Source organism: Kryptolebias marmoratus, linkage group LG19 (genome assembly GCF_001649575.2).
Source record: "Kryptolebias marmoratus isolate JLee-2015 linkage group LG19, ASM164957v2, whole genome shotgun sequence".
NCBI lineage: Eukaryota > Metazoa > Chordata > Actinopteri > Cyprinodontiformes > Rivulidae > Kryptolebias > Kryptolebias marmoratus.
This window is the reverse complement of record NC_051448.1, coordinates 11,539,496-11,558,301: the sequence shown is the minus strand read 5'-3', so window position 1 is coordinate 11,558,301 and position 18,806 is coordinate 11,539,496. Positions and strand designations below refer to the sequence as shown.

Below are 18,806 nucleotides of genomic sequence, written 5' to 3'. Positions count from 1 at the left end.
CGGGTCTCCAAAAATCCCATTATTATCACTTGAGTGCTCACAGTTACAAAACGAGGAGAGCAGCAAATGTGTGCGCAGTAAACCACCATACTTATGCATAATTCACCCTCACAAGCACCCTAATTTGGACTTTTATACTGCAGAATGAACTGCACGCAAATCAGTCGACACAAAAGTTTGTATTTTTCCATTTTAGTAAGAGAAGTTCATCACTCCTCATGACTTGGTTTGACAAACCACTAGCCTTAATAGGCTCAATTACACCGTAGTAACCACTGTGTAGAAATTACAAACACAGAAAACTGCTAAATTGGCAGGTCGTGATAACATGCTGGGAGAAGATGTTTTAACAAGTTTGCCAGCAGATTTTTCTTTTCAAACTCCAGTGCCGATATTTTAAAATGTGAGTTTTTACCATTAAATTGTTGACAACAGGCTCACCATAACTTCAGTGGTCTTTGTGAATACAATGGTGCACTTTCCCCCCACCTCGCTTTGCCCATCCTCCACTCTGACCTTTCTGACCCTTTCATTCAACCTAACCGCATAAAGGTCACCAAACATTCTTCATAAGAAGCTGACTTGGTCAGCTGTGGGACCATCTAAAATAGACATCCTTGGAAATACTAGCACACAAGTTTTTTTGTTATCTTGTTTGTTTTTGTCTTAGTGCAACCTGCAGGTTAGCTGACTGAATTATGAAAACCTAAAACAAAATGGAAAAACAACAACAACAACAAACAACTCAAGAACATAAGTTCCAAACTATCTGATTTATTTTGGACTTTCTGTACTTAAATAATTGGACAGTTTCCCTGTGCCTTTAGTTTCTTTTTATTTTTGCTGAATGGCATTAAACACACACACGCACAGACACAAAACACTGAGTCACTCTCTGCTCTGTTGAAAGTTATGATCCATGTGAAACTTTTGCTGAATGCATTAAGTTTAACTGGGCAAAAAAACAACAACTATTCATTCGAAAAATGGGGATGTGTAAGAATCAATAAAGCAGCGCTCAAACACTGCATTACATCAGATAGTTGCTCTGCCCAGTGAAACTCAGTACATTATGTTTTTGCAACATAAATTTCCTGCTGCTAATGACCTGCAGTCAGCTTGGTCTTCATTGTTTTAAGAGACCTTTACATAAAAACTCTGCAATGCAAAATTGATGGCCGTGTAAAAGTTTATAAGCTAGAATTTCCATGAACCACTATGAAACCTTTGAGCCTGGGATTGTTTTAAGATGATAGCGATCTGCTTTGGAACAGGCCCGGCTCAGACTAGCCACTAGCTCACCTCGCCCAAGATAAGACTGCAGATGAGATAGTAATTACTGATAACAACTTCAGAGAACTTCACTTGAACATATCTGAGCTATTTCTTTACGTAACAGCTGTGGCTGGTTCTCAACTAACGGAAAACCAGGTCAGGGAACCACTTTACCAACCGCCCAGCAGCAAACTAATCCATTTCAACCCCACCATTTCTACTCTGCAGTAATCTGAACAGTTTCTCTTCAGATCTGACATTTGGTTCTGGGTGGGGACCATCATGTGAAGAGTCTGAACAAACCTACGCTGCTGAGAAATTATTAAAATGAAGCAGTTGCATATGTTAGCTTTGAGCAGCTCTATGTATCTCCCTGGAGTGTGATGTCTTCACACCAGCATCCATCCACAATCTCTGTGGTGCTGCTGATCTGACCTGTGGCTTCAGTTGAGAACAAGGTTGAGGGAGCTGAATCTGTAGCTTTGTTGAGTTCAGAGATGTCCAACAGGACATGCAGCGAAGGTCTCAAGTCTTCTGTTCACGTGGAAGGATGTTAGGCCGTCCATTTAAATGGCTGTGCCAGAGATGTTGCTGTGGAGCCACGTTTAGCTGGCTTCCCCTTCAGCAGTTCACTCCATAGCCCTTCTTTAATAACGGGAAGGCTATAATCTTTCACAGACTGCTCAAGGTTACTCTTCATTTCCAGTAACAACTCTTGGATGTTTCTTGGAAATCTTTTTTTCCGGCACAATAAGTCTGAAACCTTGTAAGCCACTTTGAAGAAAAGCGTTTTTTTTTAAACGACAAAGCATACTGTATGACCCAGACGAATGGAAATGCAAAATTTAATAAACCTACGATTTCACATTTTGTTCATACATTCTGTAACTCAGAATCATTTGCACAGGAAGTGTGTGTGTGTGTGTGGGGGGGGGGGTCCTGCAGCCCCCCACGGGGTGGCTAAAGTATATCAGCAAGAGCTTTACACAAGGAACAGCAGCATACCTTGTTCTGTTTCAGAAGCAGAGATGCTAGCAAAAAACGCCTTCAACTGTAGCACTGGTATCAGAAACCGAATGATAGCGTTAGCATTGCAGGACGTTAGAAAACTCACAGTTTAAAACTCCCATGAGCCACTGCTTCAAAAGTAAGGCAATGACTCATGGCATTGTATACAACTGGTTTTTGGCATGTAGAAACCATTTAGGCAGATCATTATTGCAGAAAGTGTTTTTATTTTTTGTATCTACATTGTTGTTACTGAGAGTGTTGCTATAATAGGGACAATTAATTTCCTCTGTGATAAAGGTTCTTGTGGCGGGGAGTAATATTCTGCACCAGACGTTTGAGACAACCAGAAAGCAGTCTAGTTCTGCTATTAACATGTGCTTTTTATGGAGAAAAGGTCTTCACGTGTGACTGTTAGTGAGTCACAGCTGGGTCTTTTGTTCAAGTCTAACTGATAAAACTGCTGAAAATCATTACAAGCAAGACCCAACAAGACAGACTGGCTTTGATTTACTACTCCCAAATAAATTATGCGGGGCAGTTTGATGTGTGTGTGTGTTTTATTTATGATACAGTTCAATGACACATCCGGGCCTGGAAGTTTTTAAATGTGACAGCAGTCCACATCTATGCATCCCGGTGCAAGGACACCTGCGAAACTCAAGTTGTTTTGGATGTTGCCCAGGTGTCATCACGCCACCGCTCAGCCTGACAAATGATTTGTTTACCACCTGAGCCGCTGCAGCTCAGTAATCATTAAGAGTTCATTTACCGCAACTTACCCTCGCAGCTGGAGGCTCGAAGACAGACTGAAAGGCACAACGCAACAATTAATTTTCACATAGTTCCTTCCAAAACATGCCCGGTGTTCCTTATGGATACTGCTGCATTTAATTCATCACATTAAAGTGGTGTCGGAATACACATAATGGTGAGGGGAAACGTTTCCCTCGGGTAGTTCTGGGCTTCAAATGTGTTACCTTTGGATGAACCCGAGGAGAGCTGAATTCATTTGCTGAGCCCCTGCTGTACCTGTGGCTAAAATCAAGAGGTGTTGACAGAATAGGCAGTAGAAAAGGGGGGTGAGGGGGGGACAGAGCTTCTCAACAACATGTGAAAACTTGACATCTCTGTCACGTAGTTTCACAATCAAACTGAGTGAAAAACAGGCTCCTAAAGCAGGGATTTGGACAGATAATTAAATGCCACGGCGACGGAGGCTATAAAATTGGGATTTGAAAGTGCATATTGTACGAGCAAAAGAAACGACGGCGTTGTTTGTGTGTGGAGATGATTGAAGGTGGAAGACAAAGCGTCAGGTTGTCAGGTACCATTAAGGAAGGGGGGTGGAAAAAAAAGCCACCGAGCAAATTGTATCATTATGTAGTGAACTTTGAAAAATTTCATCATGCAGGGTCTTATCACCTCCGCCGGCAGCGCACAGTCAGAAATAACTCACCGAGGAGAAATTTTGACTGCCTCGCCGGGGAAAAAATTACTCAGACAAAAATGGGCTGGGACACGCTGTCTGCCGCTGCGCCTGACACATTAGAGGCACAGGAAGTTTCAGCTCGGATGACAAGTTGTGAGTTCAGAGCGAACACAAAAGGCTGTTTTTGCTCTTCAAAGGGGTTGAAGTGATGCAGTTGAAAGTAAAAAAAAGAAGAAAAAACAAAAGGAAGAAGCGGCAGCAAATGATTTAAAAACAGTGGATGAGATTGCACGAAGAGTGATGTTTGTGTTGCTGAGTGTCTTGCAGCGATTGTGCGTCGTGTCGTGTTCTCTGACAAAAGGCAAACAACAACAAAAAAAATTAGTCTGCAACACAAACCTTGTGTTTAACAAAAAGAAATGTACGAGACACCACAAAACCAGATGATGAAAAACTCCAATTTACACTGGACTGATTTTAGGTTCTATTGTTTGGATGCATTCAATAGTTATGGATATAAAAGACCCTGAAAAGAAGGGAAAAAAAGATAAATTCAATAACAGATTGTTTATTTTTTAATGCAGCTGACAATTTAATAATCAAACTATTAGTACCAAAGAAAACTTTTATATATTATATGTAGAAGTTACTGTTTTGTTGTTTACTGTTTAAATGTGTATTTTGCTTGATAACATAAATTTTTTCATCTTCAAACTGCTAAGAGAACTGGACAGCTGTGCCTCGCTGCTCGCTACAATATCAGACACAAGTTTCTAATATTTGTGAAGAAAATGACTAAACATAAAAGTTAACAGGGGTTCTTCAAGACTAATTTTAACTTGATGTTATGGCAGCTTCTGTATGACAATGATCATCTTACCAGATAAAGTTGGTGTTAGCAGTCAGAGGGGTCAGACCAGCGGATCCAGCTGAACACAAGTTACTGATTGGATGCAAAATACCACAGAAAATAGTAAAAATATGATTTTGTACCCTAACGCTAAAATTAAAAGGCAACAAAATGAAATACTCTTCTACAATCATGAAGAATCTTTCATTTCAAGCTGCTTTTCATGGCCAGCCTGCATTGATCTGTATTGATTTACGGTAGCCTAATATTTTCCCAGAATGCATTGTAAATCTGCAACAACATGACAAAAACAGCGTATAGAACTGTTGTGAATGCAGCAATTTTACTGTAAAAGCCAGCAGCGGTGCAGAAACAGAGGGTACGTAGCTTCAGCAGCAAAGAGCTGTCAACAAAACGGTCATTTCAGCGTGAAAACGACAAAAATCAGTCACAGTGTATTTCACAATAAAGTTGAACCGTGTTGCAAATCAGCTGAGGTGCAGTTTTGTCTTTGTGTCAGTCTGCCTGAAGAGAAAAAAAAATGTACAGAAGAAAACATTCCCAGTAAAATCTCTTTCGTGATCAGAGGCATGTTGCAAAAACAACCCCCCCCTTCTGATTGCTTCTTCCCTGTTCTGGGTGGGGTCCCTTTCACTGCACAGTTGATGGCAAAGGGGGGCTGTGGTTGATGGGGGGTTGGGAGCAGCAGCTCTCTAACAAGGCTGAGCAGAAGGAGGGTGGTGGTGGTGGTGGGGTGTTCGGGGTGTAGTCTGCCAGTGAACTGTGCATGGGAATTTTGTGAAAAGTTGAGAGAATCACAGTTCACACGTTGCCAGCTGCACAACAAAGGAGCGGGACGGCGTGAAAACACAACATCCTGCCCGAGCTGACCGGCGCTGAAAGGTAGCAGCATCTGCTTTTCCACAGAAACCGTCTCTTGGGGGACAACCCGACTCACACCACGGGTCGGATCGTCTCGCTTCGCTTAGCTGTTCTGGTGCAACTCCCCAACCCCCGGCCTGCAACGAGGGTCAACGGCGACGGTTGTTGTTTACGCCGCTGTCACAGTGCGTCCATCAGAGGGGGGGACACCATATGAGTGCCCCCAGGGACTGAACTGAAAATGGGCTCCGCGGTGATGTCAGCGAAGGAAGCGTTTAAGGACATTTGAATCTTGTTATGCTGTATTTTGTTACGCTACATCCTGCTCTTACGCTTTACTTGCAAACAGAAAAAAAAAGAGACTCATTATGCAGATGGTTGTGTAAAAAGTACTGGGTGACTTCATCCACAATCGGTCCTGTTTAATAACCAGAAAATAAGCTTAACGCGTCAAATCAGAACCATAATTAAATTTCTGGTGCTGTAATAAATTAGTGGTCATGCTTATAAAAGCGGAGTGCAGGACTTTTCCATTTTAATCTGGTCCTTTTCCTAGGGCTGATTGAGCCTGTCAGCAGAAGGTCACACTTTCTGCATTTTACATTACAACTTTTTAAAAAAATTTTCCCACAACATTTTTGGTTAGATCTTCTCATGTTTGACACACCAGTGATGATCTGGTTTATGTCTTTAAGCCATAAAGTCAGAGGTCAAGGAGGGAAGCAACAGTTTCAGATGAATATTGGAGCTTTTGATGGAAATACTGTAAAGAGTTGAATGTTTGAATATGTTGCTAACAGACAGAAAGTAACAGTTTTAGGAAAAGGTCTCACGCAGTGTGTTGTGAATGACTCTCAATTTCTACAACATCAAATTTTAGCTCAGTATCTGTAAATTATCAATCTGCAGGTTGTAGTATTTAGTGAAACAGTGCTTCAATCAGTTTAGACTTTATTTGAAAACTTTACAACTCTAACAAATGAGTGCTGTGACTGCTGGAGATAGGTGACAGCTCCCCCCAACCCAGAAAGGAGAAGCAGGTTAAGAAAATGAATGGATGCTGAACTGTATGATGGAAAGAAGTCCAGACATAATTTGGATTAAAACCTCTAAAGTTTTGATGGAAGGACAAGAATGAATCTCAACTCTCTAAAGAATATTGCTGTTCCTTGAACCGAAATAAGTAAACCAAATAAAAGAACAGGCCTTATTCTAATCTTTAGGACTCCCTTAAATGCTGCTGAGTAGTCATTAGGGACTATGTGTCAAAGACCTGGTTTACACAACGCTGTTTTTAGGTGAAACCAGAACATTTCTGTTGTGTTTCGGCCGTATTCTTTGACACCAAAACTTTTTGAATCCAGGTCTCAGAGAGGAAGTTTTAGGAAACTCCTGGCATAGTTTAAAGGGAAACTGCAGCTTATGTGAAATGGCAGTCAGTAAATAGTTATTCTGTGCCCGTTCGACTAGATCAACAGCAGTGACAGTGGTGGATAGCAGAGCTGTTTGTGCTGCTCACCCTTGTCAACGTGCAGCGGCAAACCCAACCTCATCGTAGGTGCAAACATACGTACTTGGAGTCACCGTTTTGGATGTTCTTGCTCGATACTGAAGTGTCTGAGCGCGCCTCAATGGACTCAACGAGCTCCGCGTTACCGTGTAAACGCGTAACATTTTCGCAGTCAGCATCGGAAAATCCCTGACATCTCCAGGACAGTGTTTACGTGTGAACAGGGTCTAGAAGAAGCAAACACATTGGCCTTGCAGGATGAAGCTGCCACATGACAACTAGTGTGAAAAAACCCATTAAAAACACATTTATGTCGTGAAAAGATAAAATTCACACTATGTAATGACTCGACACACAGACACATTTTATAAATAAAGATGCACAAAAACACATCTAACTGCATGGGGCAAGGAGACAGATTTCTGGTTACGTTTGCCGATCCCTCAGACACAACATGCCTGACAATCACATTTGTGAATGTATTTGTTGCCGTGTCAGTCCACGACACATCATCGTATCCACACCAACGACCGGGCCGCGGAAAAGCGGCAGGTCCCAATCAGCTGAGCCGAGGGCTGAAAGCAGTCACATGTCTTTACGTGGGTTTGTTTTTCCCCTTCCACATGTCAGAATACACGACACAGAACCCGGAAGACAACAAACCATTTGATTGGTTGGCGGCGTGTCACCAGGTCCTGCTGGGCAAAGAGGGCTGCTCTCTTAAAGGGACAGTGTTATTTTTTTCTCCCTCGCTTCCGCCAACAACAAAACAGCATCAGCTCAACTAACTATCCGGACTGCTTTAAATCAGTAATATAATTTAAAATACATATCTTAAACGATAGCGTGATTCAGGCACAAACAACAGAATTATAGTCCGTTGTTTCCACCTTTACTCAGGTGTATCATCCGAACTGAATAGCGAGATGTGCACATATAAAAATAGCTCTTGTAATAAAAATATAAAATAAAATTCAGCAGCAGTTGCATTCACGTGTCAATGCCCTGTCATTGTGTCGTATTTGCATAACAACAGTGGTCTGACTCTGTTGCTTTCACGCCATTGACAAGAGGCGGTCCGAACCGTAAGGGCGGATCGTTTTGACTTAAGAAGGTGGGGGAAACAAAAAACACACACACACACACACACACACACACACAACCCGCCTGCCGCTTCCAGCATATCTACAGTGGATGTAATGCTGAGAGGAACGCAGCTCTCGCCGCTTCATTTTGTTAAAAAACAAGCTAACGCCAGGTTGTCAAGATACCACCGGTTACGACGGAAAGCGCTTTTCCTGGCGGTGAGTGTAACGGTCGCTTTTTTTATTATTTTCAAATTAAAAAAAAAAAAAAAAAAAACGGAGCTCGCTCGCGCACACGTCAGTCCCTTCCGTCGCGTGCTCAGAGTTTATCAACAAACGTAAAACGGGCAGCCGGGGGCATGCCCGGGCAGAGAGACGTTCCGAGCGGACCTGACACGCTGTCGGCGTTTTGTTTTTGTTTTCGTTTAGATTGTTTGTTTATTTTTTTTAAAGCTTTCTAGCGTTGTTTCTTGCTCCGTCGCGAATTAAAGCTCTCGTTTTACTTGACGGTTTGAACCGTGACAGTATAACTGGGGGGATGCTCAACCCGGTGTTCGACAAGAACCTTCGCCTGTTAGCAACTTTTTATTTTTTTACCAGGACTACAGCTGAATGACTTCTCCAGGGTGTTAATCTCACACTTTTTAAATATCTCCTTTGAGTTAGAATACACATATTTTAAGGGAAGACTTGCCCGGCGATGGAAAGAGGCTGAAGAAGGTAAGGACAAGAGGGCATATAACACGTCCGAATTAGCTTGTTGTCGCATCTTTAAGCTAAAATTGATTTATTACCCTCCTCCAAAACGAAGCTGTTGCTGCCTGTTATAAATGGGGAGAGTCCTTATTTTGTCGTTGTCAGCCGTGGTTCCTTCGTTAGATTAAGCCGGGTTGTCGCGGATGCCGTGTCAGCGACGCGGTCCTCCGCGCCGAGCTGTCCGGAAAACGGTGCTGCTGCCGGGGGCGCAGAGCGCAGCGTGCCCCGGTGGTCCTCCGGAGACCCCCGGGCTTTGACAACTCGGAGCTATGTTTGCATGCTGACGCTTTTTTTTTTTCTTAGTTTTGCCTTGCAGCCCATGTTGACTCAGCTGAAACGACACTAAAAAAAAAACAGCTAAACTCCTTGCTTTCCTCCAGTCATTGGGAAAGTATTAATTTTCTGCGCCACGTCACACTCAGATATTATATCCCCGCTACTAATCTCCACAGGACGTGTGCTTGCAGTTACAGGAGAGCATTCTGTGAACAGCAGCCGAGGCCAGCTTTGTATGGAAGGACGCCTGTGAACAGATGGTGCAGCAGAGGGAGCACTTTCTGCTGGGGCTTTGAGCCTCTGACCATCACTGTGGTGGCTGCCAGGTCTCCCTCCAGCCCCAGGCAGTGTGTGTGTATGCGTGTGTTGTCTCTCCCTGTTTGCGTGTTTGTTTTTTAGGTGTCTGACACCATGGTAATAGTGCCAGTCCTCCGATGACTGCCAGGGGAAATTCAAGACAGGGCTTGCATTGTCACCGACACGCAACAGGAGTGCACATTTGATATTGTTGAGACTCGCTGCGCAGCTGCAGAGATGCCTCGACTGCCTGCACGGCATTTTTTATTTACTACCTGCCCAAGGAAGAAGTTGACACGATATGGGATTGGCTTCAAATGTGAAAGAAGTGCAATTAGTCAGCATGCCTAATGAAATAATTGGACGAACGTAAGCCAGAGCATTGTTGCTAATAGACAGACGGGCGTTCAGTTACCTAATTGAATCCTACAACAGTTGTTAAAGTCCTTTCAGTTGCCATGCAAATAAACACTTTCACGAAGAGACACATGGCCGGGGCCGCCGAACACAATACCAGTGAATCCAGTTTTGACTTTCGCATTGGCCTGGCCATGCCGGTTTTGTCTCCGCTTTAATGGCACAAAGGAATTGCTGGCACCCCGTGACAGAATGATATAACAGTAGTTCAGATTTGGGCAAACAGCCAACGAGGAAGAGCGAGCGAACATTTGTGCTCGACAGGCGCCGCCGAGGATGGAGTGAAACTCATTATCTCCCTCATGAAGCGGTTGCCGCACGCAGTCATCTAGTCAAACTATTGGTGTCACCCGTACGCTGCCCGAGGCTTTTGCGTGCGCAGGTTTGTAGATTGGACACAATCAGCCTTCCAGCGACTGTGAGGCTTGAGGGAGAAGGAGCAACAATTGTGCATCTTAGTGTTGGAGCAGCGGCATTGTGCAAAGGAAACTTAATCTCTTGACTGCACGCTCCTCTGTGCTGTGTGGCACACTTTTCAGATTAAGGTAATCCTGAAGGCGGAATGGCTCTCCAGTGAATCTTTCGGCTCTTGGTTACAGTTTGGCACGTTATCAGGAGCGGCTTGTCATAATATGCTGGAGGAGTGCAGCAGATCTGGTATAGCTGCCCCCTACACAGAGTGTTTCCATAAAATTTTGTCCTCTTGCAGTCTTGTTTTGTTGTGGTTTATTTAAGCTTTTTGAATACCGATCATCTTTCCTTATTTATGAATATAATATACAGCTCTATTTTTGGTCCTTAAATAATCCTCTTGCTTGTTTTCATTGTTTGCCACACACAATATAAGCCTCTTACTGTGCATTATAATGACTAATTATTTCTTCCAGCCCAGTGCGGTCAGGATGAGCTCATTTAATCTGCCAGAAGGCAAAGTTTTTACTGATAACAGGATGATATTTGTCATTTTTTTGTTTGCTCTTAAAACAAATCACTCCCCCAATGACCAGCAAACTAACAGTTATATGCACAGTCACGCTTAGTCATACCGGTACACTTTTAAATTCACACCTCAGACACTGGCGGACTTCTTCTAAAGTTTCCATGCCTTGTCACCCTTTTCTCTCCCAGGGGGTTTACCGCTGAGGCGTCGGATGGATGATGAGGAGGAGGACATGTCACAGCCCATCCCGCAGCTCTGGCAAACGCCCTTTAGGGACGTCAAATACGAAGACCGAGCGACGCAGATCGCAGCCGGACAGGCCCTCGCCGCCGTCACGTCCGCCGTGGCCACGTCGCAGGGCCACAACAACAACAGCATCAACACGTTGCCCTGCAGGGTCCGCCGGCAGCCGCACATACCTCTCAACGGTAAGGAAGGAGTGACACGTTGCGAGCCATCTGTTAGCCGTTCACTCTTTCTGTTAGGTTCTCTCCCCCATACGTCAAGCTGTCCTTATCAGTGCAGCCAATTAAAACAAGTGGTTTGATTTTGACGAAGACCAAAAGGCCTGGGCCTCTTTGATTGGAAGTTTTTGGGACAAGCGAAAGTTTCTTTTTGAATGATCAGCCCTCCAGAATAACTTTCCACGCAGCTGTGAGATCCCTTCGTAGTCCAATAAGCGCATTCAGAACGTTAAGAAGCAGTTCTTTTAAACTGTGTTCTGTGCAACATTAAAATTAAAATGCTCTATAAATACATTAGTCACTGAATTTAATCATTTAATCATGATTTCTTCTTTCACATTTCACAGAAAAGGTTCCTAGACAAAACAAAAAGACTGAAAACAGTACTTTTATAGACACTTAAAGGTACATACCAACACTAACACGTCCATTCGTTTTAATCTAATAGTGCATTCTCATGTCTAATTAAATCAGTGTGACATCACTGTAATTGAATTGGACGAATGTTGAAGCAGATTGTTGTTTTGTTGCTCGACTCTGTATCGGTGGATGAGAGCTACCTGTTGTTCTGGGTTTAAGGTCGCCGACACGTAAACACCACGCACTGTTATGACCTTGTCGCTCGCTGTGGTCTAACCAGTAATGGAAGTCATTCACTTGGCTCGGTGCCATCTCTCCTTTTCCAAACAAAGTCCACAGTCCCTTTTGTGAGGCAGCATAGTGTGGCATTCTGCACACATAATAACAAAAAAATTGTTTTCCCTCCGAGTGGCATGGCAGCAGAGGCGCATACCAGAGTGAGAGGGTGAACTCGGTGACACAGCTCAGTGAAAGCCCTGCAGTTCACTCTTTGTGTTGTGGATTCAATAAGGTGTTTAGTTGTCATCCTGACATCAACCTTATTTGCTTGTCAAACCATCATTTGTCTTTTGATTATCTACCTTTTGAGTTTTCCGCTGGCAGTTTCAGAAACCGGTCAAATTAGGGCGCAATTGTATATTTGAGCCTATTAGTATTAAACAAAATAGTCGGCCTTAAATAGTCCAGCTTTTTTTTTTTTTTTTTTTTACTGAAATAAAGCTACACATCACTGAAATTCGACAGCATCGTTTTAGAAACCTCCACAACAGCTGAAGTTTTAAGAAGCTCACTGTTTCTCTTTTAGGCAACGCTGGATTGCATTTTCTTGCTCCGTTTGAGCCCATGGAGGACTGGGGTGAGAGACAGCTTGAGGACGAGGAGGAAGAGGACAGAGGGGAGGGTAACGATAGGATGGCGGAGAGGCCCGAGGAGCAGCCGGGGGTGAGCGTCGAGGTGCAAATCGGCCGCAAGCTTCGAGAGATCGGAGACAAGTTCAACCAGGATCACGTTGAACTGGTAAGCCTCAGTCCCGAGCGGTGACGCAGATCTACAGTGAACCCCACCCCAAAACCCAACTTTAGAGTTAGGCCACGCTTTCAAACACGAACCGCAAAAAGACCAAAAAACCTAAATGTCGTACTTTGAGTACATCTATTTGAAGTGTCTGAACGTCAGTGAGACATATCTCAATTAAAAAGTTTAGTTTTCCTTTTTCTGATCCGAGTTTTTGTGTTAAATATATCTCCCAGCCTCTCGTCGATCAAAAGGCACAAATCAAAGCTTCTGTTACAGATTTGTTGTTCAGGCTTTCAAGGAAACGGACCAAACATTTAGCAGCTTAGACGAACACAACCCGCATTTCCTAAAAATAGCTCGGACACTCACAAAACCACTTTCTTTGCCAAAATGAAGGAAAAACACAACTTCTAATTTATCACTAAGATGCAGCTTTGTCACTTAATAAAAGATGCAGAGTGTAGAAACAAAACATGTAAACAGCACATGTTTGGTAAGCATCAGATTAAGATGTCAATCTCTTTTTTTTTGCCCTCTAAAGTGCTGAAAAAGTGGCAATCAGACCGGGAAAAAAGAGGAAAATTCATGTTTTTATCTGGCGTTTCTTTGCTTTAGCTTTATAACTTAAAAATAAGACTGGGAAAAAAACTTTTTCACACGTGTCATTTAGCTAAAAATAGACTGTTTTGTATACCGAACAGAGCAGCTGAGAGAGAGTTGGGATGAATCTGATGAAATGATAAAGCAGATTGGAGCCGAGCACACGTACGGTACAAGAGGTACAGTAGTTCATGACAAGCAGCGAACTGAGCTGCTGCTGTTGTTCCCGAGCCGGTCGGGTGTCGACAAAGGTTGTTATCAAGTCGTGTTTTTTAACTGCTGCTGGGACAGCTCCGAAAAAACCGAGGTGTGGTTTTTGAAAGCACTTAAAATGTGCCGTTTGCGGAGGAGCGAGCCGGCAAAGAACAAAACAAAACAAAACAAAAAAAAAATGATGACGAAGAGCGAAAAACAAGAGTAATAAGAAGAGTAATGTTTTGAGAATGACACGGCAAACCCCCCGAGGAAGAACAGGTGAGATCGATACGACTGTCGCAAACATCTGCGCGTCTGTGTCTGGGTAGATTTTGCCGGCTGTTTATACGCCCGTCTAAAAATAGAGTCTGACTCACACACTTATAGACACAGCCAGCAACACGATGGCTACCCACAATACCTCAGTGTTCCCGCGTGTGTAACTGTGTGTGTGTTTTGGTTTCGCCTGTGTGACTGCAGCGGAGATAAGAGGCCGTGTTTTTTTTGTTTGTCTGCCGCCTGCGTTAGGATCAGTCTCTGCCATTTGTCGGGAGACAAAAAAAAAAAAATCGCAAGTTGTGTTTTTATTTTGATCAGTCGCTTCGCTTTAACGCTCACTGCTGCTATTGTTAGACTTCTCCGAGTCAGTGAGGCAGACTTTCATTTGTAGTTTGACTCATTTTTTGTGGCCAACAAGCCCACCATGATGCTGAGCGAAGGGGGCAAGCTTGCACAACGTCAGTTATCTTAATTGTTTGGCGTGTAATAGCCAAAAAAAAAAAAAAAACGAAAAAAAGGCCAACAAACTGCAGAGTGTTCGCCACCACCTACACAAAGCGCAAAGAGATGAGCTTCTCGCGAAACACTAGGCTACTGTTTAAATAAGCGTCGCAGTGTAGAATTAAGGCAGTTAGGGGCAATTAGGGTTACATTTAGTGGTGCTGCTTCAGTTCAGTTCAGTCTGCTAAGCTCTGCGTTAAATAGCTTGTGGCAGAGTCTGATTGCAAGGCTGGTAGAGACCCTGATGAAGTGAGCCAGGGGGAATAGATAGTAACAGGGACGCTTATGCAACGAGCCGCAATGTCTGAGGGTGGCTGTTTCAGGCCCGCAGTGGGGGCTGAAGAGGCATCAGGGCCGGAGATTCCTGGATGCAGCAGAAAAAGGCGTTTTAGGCGAGTCTGACCGATGAGGGCTCGTCACCCTGATGGAGACTGACAGAGGTGGGAGAGGAGCGCTCCTCGGGAGGCCGCGCTCTCAGCTTAGCTTTTGTTTCCACAATAGTTCAGCTGACTCCGCTGTTACACAAGCCGAGCAGCAGTCGCACATTCGCTCAGAAGCCGAGGGACTGTCCTAACCGGAACAAAAAGTTCTCATCTGATAAAGAGAGTCAGATTTTTAGGATTGACGTATTTCACTCACACGCTAAGAAGTTCCTTTTTGTTTCGCTTCGCAATCGAGAGCCACGGAGGGAAAACCGGCGCGCTCGTATGTGCGTGTGAAAGCCGTGTTGTTGGGTTTTTTTTTTGTTGTTTTTTTTTTTACACGCTCGCTCGTGTTGTGGAAACATCCGATCTGTGTGGTCATACGGTTTTAACTCGCAGGGTTCACCACAGTTCACAAGGCTTTGCTGTACCGCAAAAAAACCCTGAAATCAGAGCGTGTACGGTGACCTACCTGTCACGCTTAGCGGCTGTCATTTCACGGGCGTAGATAAATGTCGATAAATGCTGATAATTTACACGTCTTCGTTTCTCGCTCTCTTTGCAGTTCAGGAGGCACCAGAGACAAAACCTGCCCGCGTGGATGCGCCTTACGATGGCCCTTTTTGGCTTTTTGTTTCCAAGAGAGGCTTTCATCCCCCGCCTGAGAGGAGAGCAGAGATGAAGGGACTTCCTGCTGGCCTCAGCCTCGGCCCTCCTTTTGTTCTCCGAATGGAACCAAGGGATCGGACTTAAAGAGATGGCACTGTATGATGGAACACGGGTTTGGATGTTTTCTCTTTCTCTAATTAACTATGAAGACAAAGAGGACACTGGTCACCGCTGGACGGAGACTCGTTGCTGTTTTTTTTTCTTTTTTCTTTTTTCTTTTCTTTGTTTGTTTTTTTTTTCCTCTCTGAGAAGAAGCCATTTAGTTTGAAGAGATATTTTCAAAATATTTGTAAGATTACCTATTTCGTACAGCAAACTACTCTTTTTATTTTTGGTGTGTCGAGTCCTGAAGGACCTCCATCAGTCCAGGGAATGCCTTACTCTCTCCTGCCACATCATGCGCTGTTTTTTGTATGATCTGAAGAGGGAGAGAGAGAGAGAACTCTTCAGACTTAGGCCCCCCCCCCTTTAGGAGACGAACTGTGGACATTTCTGTGCTGAAGTCACCGACGTGAGACCTCGAAGCCTCGAGGCGCATTCGCGATTTATTCTCCAAGAAAACAAAAACAAACATTAAGCCCTGTAATCAGCTTCCACGGTGGACACGAGGTGTGTGGGGGGAGGGGGCCCCGTGTTTTGTTCCTGACGTCTCCGCGCTGTTTGCAGCGACCATCACCCCTCCCCCTCCTCCTCCTCCTTTTCTCCTCCTCACTGTGTAGATTCACGCACTGTTGTCCCGGAGCATGTATACTTGAAACGCGCGCGCCGAGAAGGAGATCGCTTTTTTACGATCCGAGGCGTTTTTTGGCGTCGCCGCGTGCCGCTCTCTCACCCCGCATCGATCCTGAAAACCAAACAAGCACAAGCACAGAGGAAGAATCAGGGAACTAGAAACAATCATCTGAGGGAAAAAAAAAAAAGAAAAGAAAAGCTTTGGGTAAATATGTCATTTTCCAAAAAAAAAACCAATATCAGGATTTATTCATCTATGGGTTGACAATCGCAAATCTGCTGCATTGTGGGTTGCCTGCGGAAGAGATGACATCCTTTAACGTTTCAAACAGGACGAACACACAGGTGGATCTACGGCCTCGCGTTCTCAGCCAAATCATTCTGAGTTCACATTTTCTTTTTTGTTGAATCACTCCAGCAATAAACTGTTTGGAGCTCTCTGAAGACGCCAGTGGTACCTTCAGCTTTACTTCTGTACAGTTGAACAAACACAGACCTTTCACACATCTCACACCCAACACAGCAACTATTTGTAAAGTCTGAAAGGACGCTCGTAAAGATAAGACCGTCGTTAACTCATGAAGTGAACTTTTGAAGACACTGATTGTTATTTTTTTAATGTTTTCTCTTTTTTTACGTTCTCTTCAGGGAGTAGTTAACAGCCATGATATGAATTTGACACTCAGCTGTAAAAAAAAAAAAACAAGAAAATTTTTTTAATTGATGCCGTTAGGACGCCGCCGAGTGTTTCTACTCGACAAACTCATAGAAGTGTGCTGCATACTGTCCGTGTTTTTCTTTTTTTTTTAATTTTATTTTACTTTACGAGAAAAGTAGCTAAATTGAAAGTTTGTTTCCTGCAAACACTGAACGCTGAGCCAATTCAGATAGATGTGATCCACGCAGACACTCGCTCGTTTTCCCTTTTCCGCGAGCATCAACTTTAACTACTCCCTCTCCGTACCGAAGACAGGCTTTTATTCTTATTTTTTAGATAATTTATTATAATTTATTTGGTGTACAATGACTCAGTGCTACTGTATAGATGCTATCTCAGTGTGTACAGTCCTTTTCTTCTCATTGTTGGGGTGCATTCAGTTTGAAGCCTGAGTGTGGGGAGGTCGGATTCAAAGCCATGTGCCTCGTGCTTTTTCTCACGCGGAACGCTGTGAGTTTTTATACAAATCAAAGACAGACAATCAAATGTACAAACCGTGCCTTGTGATTTAAAAGAAAAAAAATACTAATAATAATCTGCCTCAACATCCTCATCGTCGTCGACAGCAACACTTGGCATCAAACGAAGCCCCAGAGTCACTGGTCACAGCTTCTTGTTTCACTCGGGCTCTGTGAGATCGGCAAACAATCGAGCAAAAATAATAAGAATAATTTTAAAAAAAAACAGAAAGTCTCACATCAGCTCACGAGGCACAGGCTCAACCTTTGACATCTCTCAGCACGAACGGCCCACCTTCATCGCGCTAAACCCTCTCGATACCAGAAACGACTGTTTGCAACGTGCACTGTAAATCTTTTTTTATCTGTATACTGTATCTCTCTCTCTCTCTCTCTCTTTCTACTCCTGTGCTGAACTTCCGTTTTGTAGATTAATCAAACTTTTTAAAGATCTTGTAAGATGCTGGATCGGCCCGGCTCGCCCCCGGGCTTCTTTCTTTCTTTTTTTTTTTTTTTTTCCCTGTGCTTTCTTATCTACAATCCAGTACGGCTGCGGGTTTGAACTTGTGAAAGAGAAGTGAGCCACCACGGTGCCCAGTATTTTATTTTATTTGTTATTTTGGTCTCTCTTTGAGACGGGTTGGACAGCCGCTGCCGTCCTCTGTCACAGCCTCGGCTTGAGTGAAACAACTTTCAGTGTCTTTAAATATTAATTTGTTTTTGGGTAAAAAAAAAAAAAAAAACAAGAGCGTGCATCCTGTCAAGTGTTGTGATTTGCTGTTTTTTTTTTTTTTAAATAATCAGACAAGAATTTGACACCTGTTGCTGTCTTTATATAAGAAATTTTACAACGTTTTACACACATTATCGGGTTAATACGACTTCTGTTTTTCTACAACTGCTTTTTACAAAACGCTCTGGCATTCTTGATGTTGGATATCGCCAAGTCGGCCGTGTCCCTCAGTTAAAGGGCTTTTAATATATGTACATGGAGTTTAAAAGAAAAAAAAATGCATGTCCAACATTCCTGAAGAAGAAAAAAAAAAAGATCTGTATCCTAAGGGTTTGAATGTAACTTAATGGAGTGAAAAACCACAATATCTCTTTTATTACATGAAATGATCCTGTGTCCAGCACACACACACACACACACAGTTGTATTGTCTTCTTGCTTTTTGTTTATTATTTTATTATTCTTTTCGTAAGTTCAGAGTGGTCTCAAGGATTTCACACTCATGTGTCCCTATGAAGTGAGGCCCAGTCCAGATGTAGCAGTCTGTTTTTGTTTTTGTTTTCATAAAGCATCGTCTGTGTTATCTTTGGGACTGCTCTGCTTCTCCTGCGCAGGACGCTCAGCGATGGAGGGATCCGGGAGGATGAGGAGGGATGTTCGTTCCTTTTCTAGTGCAATACGCTGTACATAGAGAGCTTGGCTCACCAAATCTTACAGTTTCTCTTCATTTCTTATGTTGTTAAATGGGTACATTGCTGTTTTAATTTTCAATAAAACTTTATGGAGTAACCGACCCGCGTGAGTCCTTTTCTTATGATCCTAAAAAAGATGTGAAAAGACAGATTTACTCCTGGCAGGTAAACCAGATTAATAATCTCTTTTTAGTCCGACTCACTTCACTACAGTACGTTTGTTACGTTGGTTCTTATT

The 18,806-nt window shown here is 43.4% G+C and overlaps 1 protein-coding gene across 2 annotated transcripts; it reads left to right on the top strand.

Moving 5' to 3' along the window:
• The first annotated feature begins 8,096 nt into the window (after positions 1-8,096).
• bmf2 (BCL2 modifying factor 2) lies at positions 8,097-18,669 on the top strand. 2 transcript variants are annotated; one of them, XM_037981666.1, is made up of 4 exons: positions 8,097-8,261; positions 10,917-11,156; positions 12,358-12,569; positions 15,132-18,669. In XM_037981666.1, exons 2-4 carry the CDS (start codon positions 10,940-10,942, stop codon positions 15,246-15,248), a joined length of 546 nt encoding a protein of 181 aa, XP_037837594.1. In that variant the 5' UTR covers positions 8,097-8,261; positions 10,917-10,939; the 3' UTR covers positions 15,249-18,669. The 2 variants fall into 2 exon arrangements, with proteins under 2 accessions (XP_037837594.1, XP_037837595.1); XM_037981667.1 differs by lacking the exon at positions 8,097-8,261 and adding an exon at positions 8,413-8,762.
• Positions 18,670-18,806: the final 137 nt, after the last annotated feature.